A 26,134-nucleotide genomic window follows, 5' to 3' on the forward strand; every position below is an offset into this window, starting at 1 on the left:
ACAGTCCAAGTTTTCCTCAGTTGGACTTTTACAGTCCAACTGAGGAAAACAGAGAGCAGTAATTAGATTTAATTACTGCTCTCTGTTTGCCTCAATGAATGAGTTAATACACTTACACATCAAAGTACTATGACTGTATCAGCCTGAATCAAGGTTTAATTTTATTAGTGACTGTTAAATGGATAGTTGTGCAGTTCCATCTAAACAGCAGAGCTCTGCAGGGTGAATTGTTGTGAAGTGTTCAGGCTGGTGCTTCTCTCTCTCTTCTTCCTGTTCACTTTTTCACAGCGCAAAAGACTCAACAGATGCTTTCGCAACTTCTGCGAGAGCATATATAGCAGAGGGTTCATACAGCAGTGAGAATAGGCAAGCATTTCACAGATATGGTAGGCAACTGCTAACCGTTTCAGTACCTTACAATCATTGTTTGTATTGAGAGACTTGATTAAAAGCATAATATGGTATGGCCCCCAGCAAATGAAAAAGGCTGCAACAATACACAACAGCACAGCCACAGTCCTGAACTTCCTTCTGTTTAAACCTTGCAAAACTTTCATGAGGATGGCAGAGTAGCAGAAAATAATGATGGCAAATGGGAGGAAGAATAGCAGTGACACTTGGAGATAATGTCCAAGCGTGTCTTCAGATTCATCATAGCAATAGATTTTACCTTCCCAGCTTTCAACCTTTACTTTCATTGCATCACTCAGGGACGCTAAGATGCTGATGACCCAGGCAGCTATACAGGCACCAATTGCACACTTCTTCACTCTGGCATGGCTGATCGGCCAGTTGTGCAGTACAACAGTAGTAAAACGATCCACTGTCATAGCAGTCAGCAGAATGACACTGCTGTACAAACCAACAGCGAATCCAGCAGTGATAACTTTGCAGACAAAGTCCCCAAAGACCCAGTTGTGTAGGTGATCAACAGCCCAGAATGGAAGTGTGATGGTGAAGATCAAATCAGAGCAGGCCAGGTTCAGGATGAAAATATTTGTGATACTTTTCAGATTCTCGTAGATGAAAAGAACACATAAGAGGAGGCTGTTGCATATGATACTGAGGATGAAGATCAAGATGAAAAGGGGACCAGTGATGGTGGGAACATTAGTATCACACATGTATTCAACAAGACCACTCGTTCTGGATGTGGATGTGAAGTTTGCCATTTTCAATCTTCTGGAAAACATACATATAAAATAAAATGCAATCAAACACAATGACTGAGCAGTTTTCTCTAAAGTGACAGAAACTGTTGATTTTGGTTCTAATTTTTGTATATTATATAAAACCAAAGTGACTAAAAAAGTATCAAATTTCAGAAAACAAAAACAGCAACTTACCTCAAACATCAACTGTCAAGTCTTCTGCTGAATTGCCCTGTGATTCAGCACAAAAGCTGTACAATGTTCTTCGGAAAACTAATAGTTCCTCCTTTTGTTTCACATTAATTCAGAGATTCTGCCTTAACAAAAACCACATTATGAAACAAAAAATTCAAAGTTAACTTGTGCAACAAACTGTCACATGAAAAATGAAACTTCATCAAAATTAAACCTGACAAATAGCTGTCTATACGCATGTTACATTCCTCTGAACTTACCTCTATCTCAGGTCTTCTGTTGAACTGCACTGTGGTGAAAAACGTGTGATGTTCGTGAGATATCTGATAGTTTGTCTCGTCTTTGAGCTAGAGTACCACCCTAACGAAAGCCACACTGTGAAGAAAAAAAAGCAAAAAGCTTGAGCAATCACTTTTTTCTACATTGAAATGAAATAAAATAATGTTGAATGTATTTTTTTTTCAAAGCCATCTAATCAAAACAGACTCAATCAAAAGTTACATTTATTTACATAAATAAATGCAGAAACCCCAGTATTCTGTTCAAAAGAAAGTATTTCTTGCTGAAAACATGTAAACATTATATAAATACAACTAAATATGAAAACATAAAATCCAACACAGATCATAAAAATGGTGTTGATTTATGATATCTCTAATGCTGTGTAGAGCATAAAAAGGTAGACCAACATATTAAAGTGCTAAATTAGTACAGCAGCAAGGCTCTTGATGAGGGAGCAGATAAGAAGAAAATTAAAATTGAAACAAAACATGTTACACACCACTGTGGTTAAAAAGAAGCCTCACACTCTTATTCTGTTGTTGTTGTTTTTTTCTGTTAGACCCTTTACAATAGGGCTACACTCTGACCCCACCAGCCTGATTTGTCTGAGATCTTGTCACCAGAAATTTGCCATTGTTATAGAGCCTGAATATTTGAGTTACTGTAATAGTTTTGGTAGCAAAAACCATCCATCCATCCATTTTCTTCCACTTCTCTGGAGCTGGGTGTTGGAGTGATTTTGTTAAAAGTTGTCATTGTTGCATTTAAAATTGTGAACCTTGTCTTAAACTGCAGGCACACTTGCAGGTAACATTCTGGTTTCCTTATTTAGTAAGGAATGTTTACTTCCTGCCATTTATGGGCTCACCTATGCTTGTATATGGTGGACCATTAAAAGGGGTTAAGACATATACGGGGTGAGGGGAGATGACCCTTTTTATGACTAGGGATGTTGTTAAAACAGTTGTAACCAGGAAGTTACATATACAAACACAAACACACCCACACACACACACAGTGCCTTAACTTTTATGACACACCATATGGGTTTTACAATGGGAGGGGAGACTGGAGTTGGCTGGGATCAGGTGGGGAGCTTGCAGCTCCAAGATCCTGACCAGACCGGCTTCCCTTGCAAGTTAAAATGGATTGAGGTCTAATTATCTTGCTTTGTTCACGGTGAACAAAGCAAAGCCTGCAAGTGCAGACCTAACACCGGGCTGCAGGGACAGCAGCCAAAGCAGAGAAAGCCAGACCTGCCTCTCCCTGGCGACCTCCTCTAGGTTATCAGGGGAACACCAAGGCATTAACAGGTCAGCCAAAAGGTATATTCTCTCAAGCATGTCCTGGGTCTGCCCCAGATTCTTCTTCTGGTGGGCCAAAACCACCTCAACTGCATCCTTTCGATGTGGAGAAGATAATCGGAGCCCCTTCCAGATGGCCAAACCTCTCACTAGGGATGGGTATCGAAAACCTTGTTGAGAACTGGTTCCCACTGTTTCAATTCCTTGGAATTGTTTGCCATTTTTGTAAAACAATTCCCTTATCGATTCCAGTCGCCCCGAATGACGTCACCACGTTGCGGAGCGTCATTTACCTGGCAGGAAACATGGCGGCTCAAACGCTCAAAAGTTTGATTATACTTTACGAGAACGGATGACAACAGGGCAACTTGCAATACTTGCCAAGTAGATATTTCATTTAAGGGAGGAAACACTACGAATATGAAAAAGCATTTGCTCACAAAACACACGATAACCTTAAATGAATGTCATGTTTTTAATTCCGCTCGACTTGTGAATCTCAACCCAGCAGCAGCGGTAACGTTGGCACGTCCTCTCCCGTTAATGCGGCAGGTAAATAATCAACTAACAGTGCATATTGTGTTAGCGCGATCTGCCTTATTACAAAACCTGCTATTACTGTGCATTTAGGTGACCATGATGAGAGAGACAGACAGAGTCTGGCTGGCTCAGATGCTGGCAGTTCTCACTGCAGTCTACCGGTAGCATCTCCTTTCAGGCCAGGATAGACGAATGTTACTGAGCAGTGACTCAGTTTGTGGTAAAAGGTTTGCACCCATTTGCCACAGCAGATGCCCTGATTTTCGGTAAGTGAATGTGTTTAATTGTAGGCAGGGACATTACTGGATATTCTTGTGTAATTGCTACAGAATAATTTATGTTATACTTTGTTATTGCTACAGAAGAATATTTATTTTGTTATTTTACATTTACAATTTTTTTTCCTGGGGACCCTGTGACACCCCATTGAAGAGCCGTAGGCTGTGGATCTCTTAAGATCTCACTGTTGGGTTTGTAAGGCCATGTTACTCCTAAATTTCTATCTTGTTCAAAGAGAAGATATAAAACAAAGTTCTAAGCTATTCGACCTTAGTGTTCTCCTTTTTTAAAAGAATCGATAAGAGAATCGATAAAGAATCGAATTGTTAAACAGAATCAAAAATGGAATCGGAATCGTGAAAATCTCATAGATACCCATCCCTACCTCTCATCCTGTATACAACAACAACAACAACAACTACAACTACAACTACCTCTCTGCATTTAACCCATTCACTCACTAAGGGAGAGGCCAGCCACCCTTTGGAGAAAGCTCATGTCCACCACTTGTATCTGCAATTTTGTTCTTTCAGTCACTACCCAAAGCTCATGACCATAGGTGAGCGTAGGGACATAGATTGACTGGTAATTCAAGAGCATCACTTTTACGCTCAGCTATCTTTTAACCACGACTGCATTATTGCGGCTGCAGCACCAGTCTGTCCATCGCTCTCTTGCCCCCCTCTCACCTTAGCTCAAACCAATTTTTAATAATCTTCGCTAACCAGCAAAAGTTAATATCTGCCATTGACAGCTGCCACTCCCTTTTAATTTTGTTTTGTTGTGTCAATCCCAAATTATTAAATGTTTCTAGAATACTGGAACCAGATCTTTGGGCACAACAAATCTCAAGTCCCTTATCTCTTAAATTTGGCTTGAACAGCTAAGCCTCTTGACTGTGTTTGTAGGTGCCAGTCACTTATTACAACTAATTTTCTAACATAAATATTTTTAAGTAGAAGTAGTTCTAATCTGAGTTGAGTTTGGGTCTGGGTCCCAGTGGGTCTGTGGCACAATGTTTATGTGTTTGGTCTTTTATTTCTGGTTTCTTTAATGTTCTGAGGTTAAGATTGTGTTCCAGGTTTTGTTTCTTATTATAGTTGTAATTGCTCTATGCCACAGGTGTGGAACTCCAGGCCTGGAGGGCCAGTGACCTGCAGGTTTTAGTTGTGTCCTTGATACAACACAGCTTATTTAAAGGCTAAATTACCTACTCAGCATTTTTTGAAGTTCTCCAGAGGCCTGGAAATGAACTAATTATTTGATTCAGGTGTGTTGACCCAGGGTGTTATCTAAAACCTGCAGAACACCAGCCCTCCAGGAGTGGAGTTCAACACCTCTGCATGCCTACTCTTTGTAATGTCAGGTTTTAGTTTGGTTATCTACAGGGTGGGCCATTTATATGGATACACCGTAATAAAATGGGAATGGTTGGTGATATTAAAGTCCTGTTTGTGGCACATTAGTATATGTGAGGGGGCAAACTCCTCAAGATGGGTGGTGACCATGGTGGCCATTTAGAAGTCGGCCATCTTGGATACAACTTTTGTTTTTTCAATAGGAAGAGGGCCATGTGACACATCAAACTTATTGGTAATGTCACAAGAAAAACAATGGTGTGCTTGGTTTCAACGTAACTTTATTCTTTCATGAGTTATTTACAAGTTTCTCTTTGTTCACAGCCATTTACATGTCGAAGAGGTTAACACATGAGGTGCATGTATCCAGTCTAAAACCCTGGTATAATTTGCAGCCACTACAGAGGTTAGATAGCGCCTCCTCACAGTTTGCACCGAGGTCTCGCGCTGAATAAAACCGGTGATGTTAAAAAACACACCGTAGTGGTCAGAGACAGCCAAATCAACAACAGAGGACACACTGTTGGACAGCCCATAGGTGATGACCAGGTCCAGAGTGTGTCCTCTGTTGTGAGTCGGCTGCGTGACGTGCTGGGTAAAATCCATACAGTGAAGAATGTTTAAGAATTCTTTTGATGTACAGTCAGAAGGATTATCTATGTGCAGGTTAAAATCACCGGTTAAAATGATCATGTTATATTTTGAGTGTATGTGTACTGTTCTCTCTATGTGTTAAACTCCCTGAGTGTGAACATAGATAAACAGCCAGCCAAACTCCTTTTCAAGAGCCAGGAAGGTGAGCGTACTTGCTCCTTTAATGACTCCAAACATAGCAATCATCTTGCACTGACATCATTGAACTGGAGTGAAACTAGAAAAACACATAATACAAAACTCTTAATCGATTGACATATAATCAGCAGGTAAATATATTCAGGCACTTACACAGGAGACCATGAAATAAGTATACTGTAGATATGCAAACTGATATTACTACAAAGAAAAACAAGCAGGTAGTGGGTGAGCGTACACTTGTATCATTAGCTCAGAAGCTACACCCTATAACTGCACTTCAAAGAAGGTACAAAATAATGTCTCAAAACACCCTATTATTAATTGCTTAATATACAAAGAACTGACAGAACTTACGACTATTGCTTTCTGAAGGACTCCTTTGAAGGATTGCTTTGGATTCCACATGAATGATTACAAAGTTGTAGCCATGCTTTTCCCACTGTTCTCTGCATTTCCTGCTTCCTGTCTATGCACAATGCAAAATAAAAGCCTCCCTGTCTATCCAGATGTCAAAATAAAAGATTCAACATTTTTCAATATATAACAATAGAAATACACTTTACACTTATTTGTGTCATTAGCATATGAACATATTGAAAACAGAACACTCCCCGTCTGGCATTCCCAAATATGCCACTTCATGCTTAACTGTCTTTGGTTAACTTAGGACTCTCTATTGATAAGAGCAAAATAACATCACTTATAGGCCTTGAGAAAGTCTTTACTTTGCCTTGTGATGCTGTTCTGACTTCCACTTTGCGCACCTTCCCATCACTACTTGGAAAGGTGGTAGTGACCAACCCCATCGGCCACTCGTTACGAGATGACTGCTTCTGTTTGAGCAACACTACATCACCCACTTGTAAGTTGCGACATGCCACTTGCCACTTGGCTGCAGAGTGTGTAGATATTCATTTCTCCATCGGGTCCAGAATTCATCAGCAAGTACCTGTACTTGCAGGTTTCTGCGTTACTATCATAGCGGGAGTCAGCAGCAGTGGTGAAGAAGGATCTTTGGAGACTGGGATCAATGGCCTTGCATTGATTATAGCAGACACCTCTGCCATCAATGTACAGAGCACTTCATGACTCAGGGAACTGTGTTTACCGTGAGACAACATGGAGTCCAGTATCCTCCTGGTTACACCAATCATGCGCTCCCACACACCTCCCATATGCGAGGCATGTGGAGGGTTGAACTCCCATGTACAGCCGTGTTCGTAGAGGTAACTCAGGATCTTGTCTTGACTCTGATCATCTTGTCTTATTCCTAATTCAGAACATGCTCCAACAAAGTTTGTACCACAGTCTGACCTCAGCTGCTTCACAGGCCATCTTAAGGCAAAAAGTCTGCGTAGTGCATTGATGCAGCTACTTGAGTCCATGGACTCAATGACTTCTATATGCACAGCCCTGGTACTCATGCACGTGAAAAGGATCGCCCATCGCTTACTCTGAGCTGCTCCACCTCGAGTTCTTCGGGTGATTACCTCCCACGGATCAAAAACATCCAACCCTACATATGTAAAGGGAGGAGACATGCTCAGACGTTCTGGGGGAAGGTCGGCCATTTTCTGGACTTCCAGTTTTCCTCTCAGCTTGCGGCAGACAATCCAGGAATGGATTACAGAGCTAATCAACCTTTTGCCGGCAACAATCCACAGGCCTTCCGCTCTGATTGCCCCTTCTGTAAACTGTCGTCCTTGATGTTTTATCTTTTCATGGTAATGGGTCACTAGCAATTTGGTCACATGATTCTGTTTTGGGAGAATGATTGGATTTTTCCTTCCAAGACTAACAGTGGAGTGTTTCAGACGTCCACCAACTCGTAAAAGACCGTTGCACATGAAAGGGTCTAGCTTGAGGATTGTGCTTGTCTTTGAAATTGCTCTATTCTCTTGCAGTGCAACATACTCTTCTGGATAAGCATCCCTTTGGACCAACCTAAGTATGGTCAGCTTTTCTGCCTCCAGTTCTTCTGGAGTATGAAGTTTGTTGCACATATGCCATCCTCTACATGTATTTGGGGGGTTGGTACTGAATGATTGAGTCTGGTGGCTCAAGAAGGCAACTGCTCTCAGTAAAGACCTCCAGGTGGAGAAGCGTTGGAACCTATTTGAAGTCAACTTACCCTCGGTTATATGGGTAGCACAGGATGTCAGCTGTGGTCTTACCTCCACATCTGCATCTGGTTCCACCAGCTCAAAGGGCTCATGTGTTTCAGCCACAGGAGGCTTGTGAAGAAAATCTGGACCTGTAAACCACATAGTCTCTCCAAGCCGAGATGCTGGGACCGATCTGGTGGCTAGGTCAGCTGGATTCTGATCTGTTGGCACGTAGTGCCACTGCTGAGGAGAAGTTGTCTGTCGAATTCGGTGAACACGATTGTGCACATACACATAGAATCGTTTAGAATCATTGTGGATGTATCCGAGAACCACCTTGCTGTCACAGAAAAACTTCACAGTATCAGGTTTAAGATCGAGTTCCCTGAGGATTAGTTCTGCCACTTCGACGGCCAGCACTGCCCCACAGAGTTCCAGGCGAGTGATTGTGGGCTCTGGTTTAGGAGCTAGCTTGGCTTTCCCAAGTACAAAGCCGACTCGACACTGTCCATCTGTAGTGATGACTTTCAGGTAAGCTACTGCTCCTATGGCCCAGTTTGAGGCATCAGAAAATACACACAGCTCAGTATACATGGCAGTGGAGAGGGACTGTTGTATGTAGGCACGAGGAAGCTGAAGATTACTTAGATCCTGTAGTGATCTTCTCCATGTTTCCCATTCATTTAACTTGTTTGTGGGAAGTTCTGTATCCCAGTCGCATATGTCAGCTGAAAGTTCCCTTAGTAGTGCTCGTCCTCGGATGGTCACTGGAGCAGCCAAGCCCAGTGGGTCGAAGAGGCTGTTAACTGTCGATAGCACTCCTCGGCGAGTGAAGGGTTTGTTGTCAGCTGCAACCTTGAATGTGAAGGTGTCAGAATCTATCCTCCAGCACAGACCAAGGCTTCTTTGTGCTGGGAGAACTTCCTCATTTAGCGCCAAGTCTTTTAAACCTGTAGCCAGATCTTCAGGGGTGAAAGCCTGCATCACTTTGATACTGTTGGAGGCAATCTTATGCAGTTTAAGATTAGATCTTGCCAGTGATGCTGGAGTGCGCTTGAGAAGGTCAATAGCCTCTGCTTCTCTCGAGAGAGAGATCAGTCCGTCGTCCACATAAAAGTGTCTCTCCACAAACTGGCGTGTGTCAGGTCTGTATTTGTGCTCACCCTCTTGGGAAGCTCTTCGAAGTCCATATACAGCGACTGCAGGCGACGGGCTATTCCCAAACACATGCACGCGCATGCGGTATTCCCCTACTTCCTTTGTCAGGTCATGATCTTTGTGCCAAAGAAATCTTAGATAATTTCTGTGGTCCTCTCTCACCATGAAACAATAGAACATCTGTTGGATGTCGGCTGTCACAGCAACAATGTCCTTTCTGAACCTGAGCAGCACTCCTAACAGGAAGTTATTTAGGTCAGGGCCTGAGAGCAGGACGCCATTAAGAGAAATGCCACTTTCTTGTGCGCTTGAGTCAAATACTACGTGTATTTGATCGGGTTTTTGGGGGTGGTAGACCCCAAAAATGGGTAAATACCAACATTCTTCATGTTCTTGGAGAGAAGGTGCCTTCTCAGCATGCCCATTTTCGAAGAGCTTCTTCATGAATGCAATGAACTGCTCTTTCATTTTAGGATTTTTGCCCAATGTGCGATCCAGAGAGTGGAGACGAGACAAGGCTTGAGCACGGTTGTTTGGTAGGCGTGGTCTGGGCGACCTGAATGGTAGTGGAGCAACCCAGCTGTTTTGTTCATTCTGACAGAACTCCTTCTGCATGATGTTCAGAAAGCTCTCGTCTTCAAACGACAAAGCCGGTTCGTTATCACATGTCTGTCTTGTGAATACGCTTACCCCAAGTTTTTCCTCAGCAGGCATGTTGATGGAGCCATAACTGGACAGGCAAGGGTAAATATCGGGTCTTTTCTCCCCGCCATACGCCAACTTTTCTTTCACAGATATTTCATTCTGACATGGCACCATGAAAGATGGACGTCCATTAGGCAAGACACTAGTCTTATAGACAGCTACAGTAGGCTTGTGTGCCCTGTTGATGCAAACTTCCCCAACTATCACCCATCCCAAATCCAACTGCTGGGCAAAGGGAGCATTGTGGGGGCCGTTAATTTGTTGCCTTACTTTGTGTACACGTATGAGATCTCTTCCCAGTAAGATCAAAATCTGTGCTTCGGGATCTATCTCAGGAATGTAAGGCGCTATGGGCATCAAGTGGGCATGGGAACGTGCTACCTCTGTTGAGGGGATTTCAGACCTGTTGGTCATGATGTCATTACATTCAATGAGTGGAGGTAAGTCTAAGCACACTTCACCGTCTAAAGCCTCATTCTGGAAACCGACTGCCTTTCTCCCTGTCATCTCAGTAGTACCAGCGCATGTCTTCAGCAAGCACGGGGAAAGGTTGCTACTGATCCCAAAGAGTTGGAAAAACTCTGATTTGGCCAGCGAGCGATTGCTCTGGTCATCCAGGATGGCATACATCTTGACTGAGCATTCTCGTTGTCCCTTTGGAAAAACTCGCACCAGGCAGATCTTAGCACAAGATCGTTCAAGGAGACCAACTCCACAGACTTCAGTGCACTTTGAGGTTACCTCTGTTGTGGAGTTGTTTCGCTGGTCTGTATCTGACACGGATGCAGGAGGCGACACTTCTGGGAGAGTAGTCTCCGGATGAAGAGCAGTGCAGTGCTTATCACTCTGACATTCATTGCACTGTAGGTTCATGTGACATTCCCTTGCAACTGAGTAACTGAGCAGCACCTAAAGCACCGTCTGTGGTCCTTTAATAATTTCTTCCGTTCCATGAGTGGTTTCGCTTTAAAGACCCTACATTTTTCCAGAGGGTGGGGTTTGTTGTGAAGTGGACAGTACTTAGCAGGATCATTTGCGCCTCTCCCATCTGTTTCTTCTCTATGTCTGGAGCTTGGATTAGCTACTGTGGACACATTTGTCTTTCGAACGGCTATGGCAGTTCTCCCACCATCATGATTTGCCATGGGTTTTTCATTTCAATTATAATAACGGCTGCTGTTTGTCAAAACAAAACTGGGATCGTTTCTAGCCTTGACTTCACTGTTGACAAAATCCACAAAAAAGGCAAATGGGGGGAAGCATACCCTATGCTGTTCTTTATACCTTGAACCAGCGGAGAGCCATTTCTCTTGCAGGTTCACTGGCAGCTTTTCGACAATGGGGTTAATGCCTCTTGGAGTATCCAAGTAACTAAGTAGGGCTGCTCGATTATGGCAAAAATGGTAATCACAATTATTTTCACTGAAATTGAGATCTCGATTATTTGACGATATTTATTTAACCCTTTAAGATCTACTATAGAACCAAGTCCGCCAGAGCTTATATTATTTTTTTACATGTTGTAGTGCCATTTGTGGGAGCATTTCAAGTTGCTATACATCAATACAACTGTTATAGCCCATATTTTTAATAATATGTATGCATTAAGTCCATAGTAACTACATTAATTGCAAAAACGTGCAATAAGCTACAAAAAAATTGAAAATCGTTTTTGTTTTTTTTTACATATATTTCTACTTGGAGAAATTTAAGAGGTTTGTCCCTCAAAACTTTAAATACAAAAAAGTTGCAAAAAATAGTTTACAACAACAGGAAATTTATTTTGAGTGTCTTCATAGTTTTACTTTGGAGATACAGCAATTTTTATATACTGCAGGAAAAACAAAAAAGCAATCGTATGATGCAAATTTGCAAAGAAAACAGCATGAGCATCAAAATAAAATATTTCCAGCTGTGCAATTTGAGTTCTAAGCATCCCAGAAACTATTCAGAAACGTCAAACATGACTTATAAAAACACCAGTATAGGCTTTTAAGGCCTACAAGTAAAAAACTACATTTTCCGCGAATATGGCGTCACTTCCGGTTTTGGACAGGAAATGGCGGACATGCGATAGTTCGCGCTGACGTCTGTTTCAATGTGGGAAGTGTTACGAACAGCTGATCGGATCGGCAAAGCGTGTTTCTGGAATATTATGTTTTTGTTCCTGCAAGCGCTTTTTATGCAATTTTTTGCAAAGCTTTATGTGGAAGGAAACCGTGACCGAGGACAAATGATGGCATAAGATATAAGTTTCATATGCAAAAAAAATTATTGCGCTAGCTTACATGGTTCAGGTTCTACAGGGATTTAAAAATAGTTATACAAAACGGTGCGTGCTGCTCTGACCGGCTTTAAAGGGTTAACAATAACAATGTATTGAATAATGACTTTAAAAAATAATATAAAATAGTGTGCAAATACTGATAACAGTGCAAATGTTTGCAATATAAGAAATAAATGAAAAATGTAAACATCTATGTTTAGTGAACTTTGCAGTGTTGATCTGTGGTGCAGCTACGACACCGTAGCAAAGTTTACACACTGTGTCTACTTGATCCACGTCTGACTCCGCGAACCCATAATGTTTCCACACCACTGAAGTTTGTTTTTTTTAACCTCTCTTTTCAACCAACGGCAGTCACTCTCCTCTCCAAATAACTTCTGCTTAGCTTTCCGAGCTTCCCTCGGGTCCTCCTAATTGTCGTGACACGTGTTCGAAATGCAGAGAGGTGCGCTCGATTTTCCACACGGAGCAGCGCGAGAGTAAAGCTTGAGGGAGGTGCTAATAATCGGCTCAGTCATTTTTAATGATCGTTGAAAGCCCAGATCGTAATCGAGATTAAAATTCGATTAATTGAGCAGCCCTATAACTAAGACCTGGTAGATAACCATCTTCCTTGGTTTTCTCTCAACGTGAGGCGAGGGAAGCAGTCCAGTCACTTAAAGAGAGCACACTCTATCACTTCTGGGGTTGCATAACATTCTTGAAGTCTCAACCATGACAAATTAAGCGCAGCTTCAGGGTTAGTGATATGAGCAGCACGGATCCTTTTTACATGTTCTGATGATTCCTTGCCGAGCCATTTTACTAGTAGATCTAACTCTTCACTGGCTGTCAGCTCCAAATCCTGAATGGTGCTGAGGAAGGATGACTGCCAAGCTCTGTAGCCTTCTGGCTGATCATCAAATTTAGTGAGACCTGTGGTTACTAATTCCCTGCGTGCCAGATACTTTGCAAAGTCTAACATGCCTGTAGATGGAGTCTGAGAGTTTTGCTGTATGCTGTTCCTTTGAGAAGTATCTGAATGCCTGATGTGTGGACTGCGTTCTACAGATGCCTTACAAAAATAGCGAGGGCTCAATGGAGTGGGTTGAGGCGAGAATGGCTGCTGTCCTGTAGTTGGCTGATGCTCACTTAGCTGTGAGTAACCAGGGTTTGTAGATAAAGTGTTATATTCTACGTTGGATTCTGGGAGTTCTTGTTTTGTTGACAACGATGCTTTCTTAACATAGATGGGACTCAGTGTGGCTTGAGAATCTATGGCAGGTTTAAAACTGATTCGAGCTTGATCTTCGAGGTATGCCTCGGTTTGCTGTTTTATGGACAAAGGTGAGATGCCACTCCTGTTGCTGTGTATATCATCACAGTCTATGGCTGCTGCTGCTTCTAAAACCTCAGCCTCAGCAACAGCAACGGCAGCTGCTTTTTCAAGTTCCAATGCTTCTAGATCTGCCTCAAGAGTAGCCTTTTCTAAATCCAACTTGGCCTTATGTTTTTTTATTTCGAGCTCCCTCTGTGCAAATGTGGCCCTGGTGCGTGCAGCTTCAGCGATAGCTCTGGCGTACTTGCTCCTTTAATGACTCCAAACATAGCAATCATCTTGCACTGACATCACTGAACTGGAGTGAAACTAGAAAAACACATAATACAAAACTCTTAATCGATTGACATATAATCAGCAGGTAAATATATTCAGGCACTTACACAGGAGACCATGAAATAAGTATACTGTAGATATGCAAACTGATATTACTACAAAGAAAAACAAGCAGGTAGTGGGTGAGCGTACACTTGTATCATTAGCTCAGAAGCTACACCCTATAACTGCACTTCAAAGAAGGTACAAAATAATGTCTCAAAACACCCTATTATTAATTGCTTAATATACAAAGAACTGACAGAACTTACGACTATTGCTTTCTGAAGGACTCCTTTGAAGGATTGCTTTGGATTCCACATGAATGATTACAAAGTTGTAGCCATGCTTTTCCCACTGTTCTCTGCATTTCCTGCTTCCTGTCTATGCACAATGCAAAATAAAAGCCTCCCTGTCTATCCAGATGTCAAAATAAAAGATTCAACATTTTTCAATATATAACAATAGAAATACACTTTACACTTATTTGTGTCATTAGCATATGAACATATTGAAAACAGAACAGTATGTTTGTTAAAAATTCTGAAAATTCCTTGATAAAAGCAGCACTGTCTTTAGGTGGTCTATAAATTGTGACAGATAAAACTGGAGGGCTGCTAAAAACAATAGCATGGAATTCGAAAGTGGTGAAATTGTCAAATAAAATTTGTTTGGTGGTGAGTGTGTTGTTGGTTAAAGATGCAGTCCCACCACCTCTCTTACCACTTCTAATAGAAAAAGAGAAATTAAAATTTGGTGGGGAGGCCTCAGTGAGAACAACTGGTGCATCCGAACCCAGCCATGTTTCAGTTAAAAATAAACAGTCAAGTTTATTATCTAAAATTAAATCATTAATAATAAAAGACTTGTTCAACAGAGAGCGGACATTTAAAAGTGCCATACTGATCAAGACTGGTGGATTTTTGACAGTAGAGGTCAATGGATGTTGACATTTTTGAAGAGGCCGGAGGTTATTAATGTTTTTGGAGTTAGTGGATTTATGATAATTCTGATGCTCTCTGTTTGTGATTATGACGGGTATTATGTTGACTGTGGGAGAGAGAGGTCCGAGTCCAGAGTTTTGTGTATTACTGTTAAAAGTGGAGCAAATATAGGAGCTGGGACCAGGGGGACATCAGTCAGTGGCAGACAGATCAGCAGGTAATGTTGGTTTGGGGTAATGACAGGGCCGTGTGCGGGAGTGCCGGACATCAGATCTCAAGCAAGATCTGATGTCCGGTGCTCGAAAAAAAAAATCGATGCTACACATTTCTTTCATTCAAAGCATTTAATTTATCCAAAAATTTTAAATATCAAATCTGTGATCACTACAGAAATCAGGTGAACAGGAAAAGAAATGTGCACTGAGCAACAGGAGAGTAAAAACCCCAAAATGATAACCTGTATTATGTATGGCCATTATCAGACTTAAATCTTTGAAACTCAAGTCACAAACTAACTAATCACATAACAGTTCCTTAGTTCAGGAAGCTGTGGTTACATTTCATTACACAGGAAAAGGCTTTTTCAGCAGCAAGTTGGTTGACTCAGAAGAAAATCTATACAATCTAACTAGCCGACGCAATAAGTTACATTTTAATATCTTAAAATAATCAAGGCTTCATAGGAACCTTATTCAAATGTGAAGACCATACATTCTGTCTCAGTTTTTAACTGACCAGGGAGGTAATGTGTTTTCAGCCATTGTGCCTATGGTTTACACACATCATAACTAAAACAAACCATATGTTTCCTGAAATGAAGGCACGGTTGGGGCAGCAGTCGTGTGGTGTTTGTAGGAAAGAGAACCCTACAGTATATGCAGGAAACGGCTAGATGCAGGTGAGCGTTTATTTACAAAGGGTGAAATATAAACAGAAACAAGGGTGGCGAGGACTGGGAAAAACTAATAAACCTGGAACACGCAACATGGAGAGGAACACGAGATGAGAACAGAGAGACAGAGAAATACCAACTAACGCAGAGTAACACAGACGACGCGACGAGGAACACAGGCAGGTACACACTATAAATACACACAAGGTAATGAGGGAATGACACACAGGAGGGGAACACAGCCGAACCTAATTAGACACAATGAGACACAAACCTTCAAAGTAAAACAGGAAACACACAGAGTGTTTTACAACACAAACTCGGGGACATGAACAGAGCACAGAGTAAAGACACGGGTAGGGCTGATAAAACACTAAAGCACTAAACACAAGAACCAAACCCTGAGAACTAACACAAAATAAGAATTAACACAAAACATAAGATGATACCAAAATGAACACAAAACGCTGGGTCAACAACCCAGGATCATGACACCTTTTGATGCTTCTGTTTCCATATGTTTGTGTATGAATGTGATCCCAGCTCTGACACCAACAGTGGAAATGATTAAACCAACAGATTATGATTAACAACTTTTACAGTCACTGATGAGTTCTCTTTTTTCTTGAGAATTCGTGAGGATGTCTTTGAAGCATTCAAGATAACTTGAATTTTGTCATTTTTAATCTGATATTAAGAGATATTAAGTACATCTCCCCAACAGCCTTCTCATCAGTAGGCGAAGATGAGGTTAAGCAGAGATCTGCATGTTAAGTAAGCAGTTCACAAATGCAAATAAGTACATTTGGCTTAGAGAACAGTGTCCTTTATTTAGGACATACAAAATGATTTTATGAGTAATTTGCTTATTTAGGCACATTAGTTGCTGCATTTAGATCACCCAGAGAACTTCATATGAAAATGTTTTATGCTTGATCAATTCTACATTGACGGCAACCTGCCACACTTGCCTTGTATGTCCTGCAACATTGCAGACTCCTTACCAGTCGATATGCCCTTGGACATTCCTGCCTATTCCAGTCTCACTTCTTGGAGAAATGTAACTATTTATTTAATTTTGAGGAGATAAAGTCACCCTCTACCAGGAAACAAAATAAAATAGCCTGGGTTTTTATTAGTTCCATTTCACTGCATGTGCCCTTCATAGCAGATTCAAGTTAAGTACATTAATTAGAATTAGAATTTAGATTCAAATATTTGTATTCTTATGTAGTAATATTATTTGATTATTATAATGATATAGCACAAGATTCAGTTACCTTTATACTAAAATGGTTAGTAGAATTGTGCTTCAAGAAGCTACTTTTTACTTTCTCGCTTTGAGTACATTTCAGAGCTTCTACTTTTTCACACTTGAAGTTTTGTTTTGTTTTTTTGTTTTTTTTGTACTTGAGTAAAGAAGTTGTTTCAGTACTTTGTCCCCAGCAATTTTCAACTCAGGCATCTGTACTTCTACCTCAGGAAAGAAAATCTATACTTTTGCCAACTCTGTTCAGGCTGACAATTAATGCATGTAATTATACAGGATTTACTCTCTTCTGAGACTGAGCCAAATGCTGCAAAACTGATCGCACAGGAGTTTAAATAGATAATGACCCAAAGCATACTGCGAGCAAATTAAAGAGTACCTTTAATTTATCTTCCAATGGTCAAGTCAGTCATCTGATCTTCACCCAATAGACAATGACTAAAGTCAAAGCTGGGACTCTCAAACAGAAAGTAAAGGTGGCTGAAATGGCAGAAAATGACTATCAATGAAATATTTTGAAATCTAGCATACCTTTACATATACCACAAGTAGCAGTGAAATATGCATCTTTAACTTGTTACATTAAATTCAAGAAAGTTGTAATGTCATTGGATGATGTAATAAGATTTAACAATAAATAAACCCAGTTTTTTGTTATAAAAGTATTTACAGATTAAATATGTATTAAATGTAAATAATTTAAACAGCAGAGCTCTGTACACTGAAAGATACATTCTGAGTAACAGAAGGGTTGAGGCTGGTGCTTCTCTCTCTGTTCTTTCTGCCCACATTTTCACAGCGCAAGAGATTCAACAGATGCTTTCGCAACTTCTGTGAGAGCATATACAGCAGAGGGTTCATACAGCAATGAGAATAGGCAAGCATTTCACAAACACTGTAGGCAACTTCTAACTGTTCCTTACAACCGTTGGGTTTATAAAGAGAAGTAATTAAAAGCATAATATGGTATGGCCCCCAGCAAATGAAAAAAACTGCAACAATACACAACAGCACAGCTACAGTCTTGTGCTTCTTTCTGTTTAAACCTTGCAAAACTGTCTTGAGGATGGCAGAATAGCAAAAAATAATGATGACAAATGGGAGGAAGAATAGCAGTGACACTTGGAGATAACGTCCAAGCTGTTCATCAGATTTATCGTAGCAATAGTTTTTACCATCCAAGTTTTCAACCTCTACTTTCATTGCATCATGCAGGGATGCTGAGATGCTGATGACCCAGGCAGCTATACAGGCACCGATTGCATACTTTTTTCTTTTAGTATGATTGCTATTCAACTTGTGCAGCACCACAGCAATAAAACGATCCACTGTCATGGCAGTCAGCAGAATGACACTGCTGTACAAACCAACAAAGAATGCAGCAGTCACGAATTTGCAACTAGAGTCCCCAAAGACCCAGTGGTGTAGGTGATGAACAGCCCAGAATGGAAGTGTGATGGTGAAGATCAAATCGGAGCAGGCCAGGTTCAGGATGAAAATATTTGTGATATTTTTCAGATTCTCGTAGATGAAAAGAACACATAAGAGGAGGCTGTTGCATGTGATACTGATGATGAAGATCAAGATGAAGAAGGGACCAGTGATGGTGGGAACATTAATATCACAAATGTATGCAGCATGATCGCTCACTCCATCATAAGTGGATGTGAAGTTTGCCATTTTCAATTTTCTGGAAAACATAAACACAAACCTACATTTTAAAAACGTAATTAAACACATTAACTCAACACTTTTCTGTAAACAGAAATTGTTGGTTTTAGTTTAAGTTTTTGTATTTTAGGTAAATATAAAAAGTAATTATGTAGCACATTTGTAATAAAAACAAGTACTGATCAACTTACCGCAAACGTCAACTGCCACGTTGCTGACTTGCACTATGATGTGAAAGCTGTGATAGTCTTGAGATAAGTAATAGTTCCTTTCCTCATTTCACACGAAATCAGAGATACCGCCCTTAACATAAACCACATCTTGAAAAAATAAATAAATAAAACCCCATAAAACATTTTGTCTTTTAATATTTTTGACATAATTTTACACAAAAATTTTTTGCAAGTATATAAAATATAATATGAATATAAGATTTTTTGTTATTCATTTATTTGTGTGTTGTTATGTATGGCATAGTCAGTAGATCAACATGCTATCAAAACTACTACATTAACAGCACTGAAAGGCTCTTTGAATTAGAATTAAGGATTAGATAATCACAGGTAACTACATTGAAAAAACTTTATGTAATACAATATGTTACACATCCTCACCCACTGTATTCTTCTTGTTTCAGTTACCCCTCTGCAGTACCTGGTAGGACGTCACTCTGACCACACCAGCCTGAATTCTCTCAGATCTTACAATCTGCATGACACACTTCACAGCAACACTACCAGTGGGAACAGTAATTTGGGAATAACATGTTGGCAGTTAATTCCTAAGTGAAGCAGATTTGTAATGTACATGTTGCAAAGTCACAATAAAGATAAAGATATTCTTTTTTTAAGAATCATGAATTTACGTTAGAAATTTTGAGAACTGCCCATGTTAATGAATAAGATGTCTTTCTTCTGGATTTCCCGACATTAAGGCACCACTGACAGCTCTTCAGCATTTGTCAATGATGTCACTGTGAGCTGATTTTGCCTACTGCGAAAGCTGTTGTTGTTGTTTTTTGGGGGGCCTGAAATCTTTATCAGATTTTTTAGGTGGCTTTTGACTTTAACCCCCACAAACACATAAAACACGGGATTAAGGCAGCATTGCGAAAATGCAAAAAGTCGAGTAATCTCAAGTGCATAATCCAGGTTTTTGCTATATTGACAATCTTCCCCTAATGAGTCACTTTCTCTGGGCCAGTAGGAAAAGGACTGCAGAAATATCACTACATTGTAAGGTAACCATCCAACAAGGAAAACAACCATGAGAATAAAAATTAGTTTCCATGTTTGTTTCTTCTTTTTTGTTCATCAGGATGAAGCAACCTGCACATGATATGAGTGTGGCAAAACATGAATACCACTGAGGTAATTAGAAAGAGGATGTTTCGCTGGTAGATTCCCCACAAGCTCCCAAAAGAATCTGCATATACACAGTACTTTGACTCTGAAACTTTGCTGGCAGCGAAAGCTAGACTAGATAGCAGAACGCTAACTAATAATAATAATAATTTATTATTTATATAGCGCTTTTCTAGGCACCCAAAGCACTTTACACTTTACAATTCCACTATTCATTCACTCTCACATTCACACACTGGTGCAGGCAAGCTACAGTTGTAGCTGCCCTGGGGCAGACTGACAGAAGCGAGGCTGCCATATCGCGCCATCGGCCCCTCTGGCCAGCACCAGTAGGCAATATGGTAAAGTGTCTTGTCCAAGGACCCAACGACCAGGACAGAGAGAGCTGCCCAAATGATCACAGATGCTACAATACTGTAAAAACCTGTGGCAGAAATAATGTCAGACAGAGGCTTTAGATTGGATTCATAACAGTGAGCAGTCATCAGGATGAGGAGGATACCGCTGCTGTAGAATCCAAGGCAGAAGATAAAGTTCACTATTTTGCATGCATGCTCCCCTAAGGTCCATCCGTGCATGTTGTAGTAGGCCCAGAAGGGCAGAGAAGCTGTGAAGAAGAGATCTGATACAGCCAGATTCAGGATGAAGGTGTTGGTGAGGGATTTCAAATTCTCAAACTTGACCAGCACCACGAGGACCAAGATGTTGGCAAAGATGCTGAGAATCACCACAATGGAGAAAAACACCAGAGTGAAGATTGCTCCAAATTGGATGACACTTGTTTTGTTACAGAGTTCATAGTTGTCATAATCATAGTCCCAGGTAAAGTCATAGTAATCATCATAGTTGTATAAAGTTGAGTCCATTGTATCCACTTTCTTCTTGCACAAAAACAAAATCCAAATTTTAAAAAAAAGGCTTTGTTAGTCAAAAAATCAAGTACGTCAAATTACACAGTAAGACATGATATTATGACAACTTCAGCTTCATTAGATGTTAATCTATCATGCTGTTTTACTCTGACTACATTCACATATTTTTGTTTCATCACATTACGCTAGTGATATTTAGCCACTAATTAAAATTTTAGATTCATTTGCTGAAGTTAAGATTTCTGTCTCCATCCCAGTGCAGAGAAAGCTGATTTTACATTTTGCTCTGAGATTTATTCAAATTCTTCTAAATCCTCTATGATCCCAGAAATATGTCTCCATCTTGTTTCTTTTCACTTTAAATATTCATGTAAGTATGGAAAGGTTTTTTATAAAATGTATTAATGATATCACATCTATTTTCTACCTACAAATTCTACAAAATCTCTTATTTTTGGAGGGAATTCATATCAGCCAATAAAGCATGACATAAAAAAAGATTCATGAAAATTAAACAACAAACATCTTTTTCCAATAATAGTGTTTGTGTTACTTTGGTGTTGATGTGTTTTATAGGTCAGTGAGCAGCTTTTGTTTTAAAATTTGTTCTAAAAAAGAAATAAAACAGAGGTTAATCAGTCCATACATATTATTTAAAGCATGAACTCAGAGTTGTGACTACCAAGAGGAAGAATGTTCAAGAAATTAACTTCACATCTAAAATTCACATCTAAATCTCATTTTTACCCACAAGAATAACCACAGCAAGCAAATTAGTAGAGCTCACCATCAAAGTTAACCAGCCAACACCACTTTAGACCTTGAAATGGGACAAAGAGAAAATATGTTGATATATCATCAAAACTAAGAAAACAGTCAAATGGGCTTATACTGTAATTAATCATATTTACAGTATATCTCACTTATTAATTAATATTGCAACTACACAAATTACCTTCCGCTTGAGCTGAAAGTATACAAAAGTCAACTGTCCAGTTTATATGCAAAATATACAAAACAAAATTTTACGAAAAATACAAAAAAAAAATACAATGTCAAAAACAATCATTCAAAAAAAATATGCAAAGCAAAAATGATCGAAATGCTTTTCAGTTTTGTACAGAATGAAAGCAAACCTACAAAGAGTGTGGTAACTAACCACCCAGACTTACTATAAACAATTTAGCTGGTTTTCATGCACCATCACTGAGTTTGTTTGAAAGTGCTCGAAGGCAATAAGATGCAGTAATGTAAAATTTCCACGTTCCAAGTTTACATTACATAGAAATTTGATAGCTTCTTCTGAAACAGGGAGGAGGTGACCTATACAGAGGGCTTATAACTATGAGCTATAAACAAAACAGTAAACATCTGCAACACAAGCTCCAAAAAAAGCACAAATACAATAAGCAGCAATGTTTTAAATTCAGACAGAGGCAGCAGAGAGAAAAAAACAGACTCAAACCTGTGACAGCTACAAAAATCAGGTGAATAAGAAACAAGATGTGCACTGACTTTTCTACCTAATGCAATATGTTGCATTATATTATAAAGGCTTCTTAGGAACTTTATTCTGCTGTGTAGACTTTATATTCTCTCTTAGTTTTTAACTTAACGTTAACTTAACATTACTATTGCGTTTCACATTCAGTCAGATGTGACACCAATATATTTCCTCACTGTCAGGGTTCCTGGGTCGTTGACCCAGTGATTTCAGTTTGTTCATGTTCAGTTTAGTTCGCCACATTAATATTCTCACTTCCTGTTTTTCCCCGTGTCAGCTTGTCTTCCATGTCATTAGTCAGATTATGTTCAGCTCTGTACTCACCTGTTTCCAATCATTGTCATCATTCAACCTGTGTATTTAAGTTCCTCGGTTTCACCAGTTCTCTGTCGTGTCATTGATGTTATGTCGTCGTCTCCGTCTGTATGTTCAGCTAGTCAGCCAGCCATCCTTCCAGTCTTTCAGCCAGCCAGTCACTCACTCCATCGTTCCTGCTTTGTTCATTCACCCTCCAATAAATCCTCTTCATTTCTGCACCGTGAGTCCAGCGTTTGGGTCATCTCTTCCACGCCTCCACACACAACCTCTGACACTCACAGTGGTTATCTTACCATTAACGTAACATACGTTTGCAGCAATGATGCTTGTGGTTTACACAAAACATTACCAAAGCTCACCATATCTTGGCTCAAATGAAGACTTGTTTGATGCTTCTGTTTAACTTACATCATTATTTATGAATGTTAATGATATTTTTCCTGTTTTATTTTGCTTATTTAATTTTTTTTTCTGCCCCAGAAGGATACATACTTTTTAACATCTACTTGCAAGTTACAATGTGTATGAATGTGATCCTAGCTCTGACACAGGCAGTGGAGATGATTAAACCAGCAGGAAAAATTGGAAAATAATTAACTCACATTTTTGTGTATATTCTTGACAACGTGTAAAGATTTGATATTTACACGTTTTAATATTTAGACGTTTGATATGAAGAATTGCCTGACAGCATCTACACCATGACCTCCTCTTGATCAGTGGGAGCTCACCAGTCGTAGAGTTTAATCATAGATCTGCATAGTAAGTAAACTGTCACACATACAATAACTCAAGTATGCCTTTAAATATAAAGTCTTTAATGTGTGCCATGCAGCATCATTTTAGGAGTATATTGTTAATGTAGGCATGTGAGTAAATGAAGCTTAAAAAATATGTTGTCTGTTACACATGAGAGGTGGAACGTTAAAATTACCCTCATAGGCAGATTTGGGAAGTCTTTTTTTTCTTTACAACATAGGCTAAAGTAATTAGGGTATCTTTGTTTGAGCCTAATCACACTCTTTTACATCACACTCTTTCTCTGAACCTCCATCTGTGTCTGCTTTGTGATAATATATTACAGAGCAGTAACAAAGTACTGTATTTAAGTAGAATTTCTCATTTTTCATCTGCAGTCCGATGTCATTGCTGTATATCCTGGTGTGGATCAGTGAATCGATGTCTCATTCACTCTTGACATACAGCTTGATGTCATCCATAGCCAGTCTTGTCAGTGATCTCACTGAGGCAGAGCCCGCACTTGATTGCGACTTGGGCTTGTAGTCTTATACACCACATTCCCATCGAGTTCCTGATAAAGGCTCTTAGGGTCCTGTTGATTTTGTATAGTTCTAGGCATTTCACAGGTTGGTCAGCCTATAGTCTTGCAATGTCGGGCAACTGCTCTTTCTACCAGTAGCTGGTGTTTTGCGCCTCTGGTGCTCTTGCCAATTTCTTTCTGTGCCCCACTGAAGAGCTTATATTACCCTAGTTCAGGAGTCGGCTCTTTAGTCCTTATAGTGCGGCTCCGTGTGGTTTGGGAAAATAAATTAGAAGTATTTAGCTGAAGTGTATGTAAGTTGTTTTTTAACTTGTAGTTCTAAATTGGAAGATTATTGTGATATTGAAATATAAAAATAGAATTCTATTCTATTTTTATTTTTTTTTCATCGCTCAAAATAAGCGTCACACACACACAACAGCATAGATAGCACAGACGTAAAGGCGGCAAGGCGTGATTGCGGGTGCCGCTCAGGTGCGTCCGCCTCCCCTGCAGCGGCGCTGCAGACCACGCCCCGCCACAAACATTAACCAGGTAAAATACATATTTAGGCAGAATTTTGCAAATATCTATTTTTCATTTTTTAGCAGCATAGTGCTTTTTTTTCCAGTTATTTTTTAAAAGTCAGGTCAAGGCTCCAAAAGCCCAAAGGCGACATAACAGTTTTTGTTTGCTACATGGATCATTTTAGTTCAGCTGGGTGTCTTTCCTTTTGTTATATTTCTTTAAGAGTTTAAAATGTGTTAATTACATAAATAAAATTTTATTTTCTCTGTAGCACTTCAAGGATTTCATAAGCAACACACCAATATATACAGTGTTATCTTCATTTTAGATGTCAAAAAGTATTTGCGGCTCCCAGTGTTTTCTTTTGCATGGAAACCGGGTCCAAATGGCTCTTTCGGTGTTAAAGGTTGCTAAACCCTGCCCTAGTTCTTTAGCAGCTTCACTGGTTGCCCAGAAGCCAGGATAAACTTTAAAATCAAACTTCTCACATACAAGTGTATCCATAAATCTGCTCCTTCCTATTTGTGTGACCTGCTTCATATCACCACTGTTTCCCGCCCTCTCAGATCCTCATCTGCTATTCATCTTACTGTCCCGTCCGTACGTCTTATCACTATGGGGAACAGAGCCTTCAGTCGCTCTGTTCCTCGGCTCTGGAACGCTCTTCCTCCAGCCATAAGAAATATAGACTCTCTTCCCGTATTTAAGTCACAGTTAAAAACACATCTGTTCAAACTGGCTTATTCGGTTTAGTGCTGATTTTATCTGTTGTCAAGTTCTGTTTTGCAATTTTAATTTATTTTATGTATTTTATGACTATTGCTCCTTTTATTCATTTTGTTCTTCTGTAAGGTGACCTTGGGTTTTTGAAAGGCGCCCTCAAATAAAATGTATTATTATTATTATTATTATTATTATTATTATTATTATTATTATTATTATTAGTGAGCCATGCCTATTCATCTTAGTCGCTATGATGTCTGACAAGAGCTTCCATGTGGTACTCTCGTGTACTAATATTATTTTATTATCATTTCTATAAGGAGAGATCACTTGGAGGAATTGAACATGATTTATTGTGACAAAGAAATGAATGTAATTCGCGATAAGACTCTGATAAACCCCCCAGAATCTAGACGCTGGAGGTGGTGGTGAAGATGAAGACTGAGGCTTGAATAGAGCTTTGGCTGAGGTGCCTGAGGTGGAGATGGGGAGGAGGTGGGTTACATGAAAAGAAACTCAAAGAAATCAGACATGTCAATATTGAGATTGACAGCATGGGAAAGAAGCCAGGATGTAAAGAACAGAAATATCAATATTAATATTGCAAAGGTTCAGTTACTTTTGCAAAGTTGCTTCACAGAGCTACTTTTTACATTTATCTTACTTTTAATAGATTTCAGATCCTTTAATTTCTATTTTTACCTAAATAAAGAAGTTGGCTCAGTACTGTAACTTTTACTGGAGTATTTTTTTTAACGCAGGTGTCTGTACTTCTACTTAAATAAATAGTGTCAGTACTTTGCCACTGCTCTGTTTTGTATCTTACACTGTGATTAATGTTAAATGATCAATGATTTCCCCTCCCTTCAGGTGGAGTGGTGACTCCACTTTTGGGAGGACTATTACTTTCTGGGCATTTCTTCTCAAAACAAGTATATAGAATTCGATTTTAATTTAAAGGACCACTTTAAATGGCGAAGCAATAATATGACAGA

General features: G+C 39.7%; 2 protein-coding genes and 1 pseudogene across 2 annotated transcripts; all 3 read right to left on the reverse strand.

Moving 5' to 3' along the window:
* Nucleotides 1–147: 147 nt before the first annotated feature.
* On the reverse strand, nt 148–1,273 carry LOC146553436 (chemokine XC receptor 1-like). The gene has a single exon (XM_085253986.1). It carries the CDS (start codon nt 1,191–1,193, stop codon nt 201–203), a length of 993 nt encoding a protein of 330 aa, XP_085110112.1. The 5' UTR covers nt 1,194–1,273; the 3' UTR covers nt 148–200.
* A 16,081-nt stretch (nt 1,274–17,354) lies between these two features.
* On the reverse strand, nt 17,355–18,811 carry LOC146553437 (chemokine XC receptor 1-like). The gene is made up of 2 exons (XM_085253987.1): nt 18,761–18,811; nt 17,355–18,588 (listed from the first exon to the last, which is right to left on the reverse strand). Exon 2 carries the CDS (start codon nt 18,576–18,578, stop codon nt 17,598–17,600), a length of 981 nt encoding a protein of 326 aa, XP_085110113.1. The 5' UTR covers nt 18,579–18,588; nt 18,761–18,811; the 3' UTR covers nt 17,355–17,597.
* A 687-nt stretch (nt 18,812–19,498) lies between these two features.
* Nucleotides 19,499–20,799, reverse strand: LOC146553438 (chemokine XC receptor 1-like; annotated as a pseudogene).
* Nucleotides 20,800–26,134: the final 5,335 nt, after the last annotated feature.

This window comes from Mchenga conophoros, linkage group LG18, assembly GCF_057382185.1.
Source record: "Mchenga conophoros isolate Kocher_MC1m ecotype Shallow Benthic linkage group LG18, M_conophoros_male_GT1.1, whole genome shotgun sequence".
NCBI lineage: Eukaryota > Metazoa > Chordata > Actinopteri > Cichliformes > Cichlidae > Mchenga > Mchenga conophoros.

Bases quoted from the DNA above. Each gene is read 5' to 3' on its own strand.
- LOC146553436 (XM_085253986.1), bottom strand. From the start codon at position 1,193: ATGTTTTCCAGAAGATTGAAAATGGCAAACTTCACATCCACATCCAGA.
- LOC146553437 (XM_085253987.1), bottom strand. From the start codon at position 18,578: ATGGCAAACTTCACATCCACTTATGATGGAGTGAGCGATCATGCTGCA.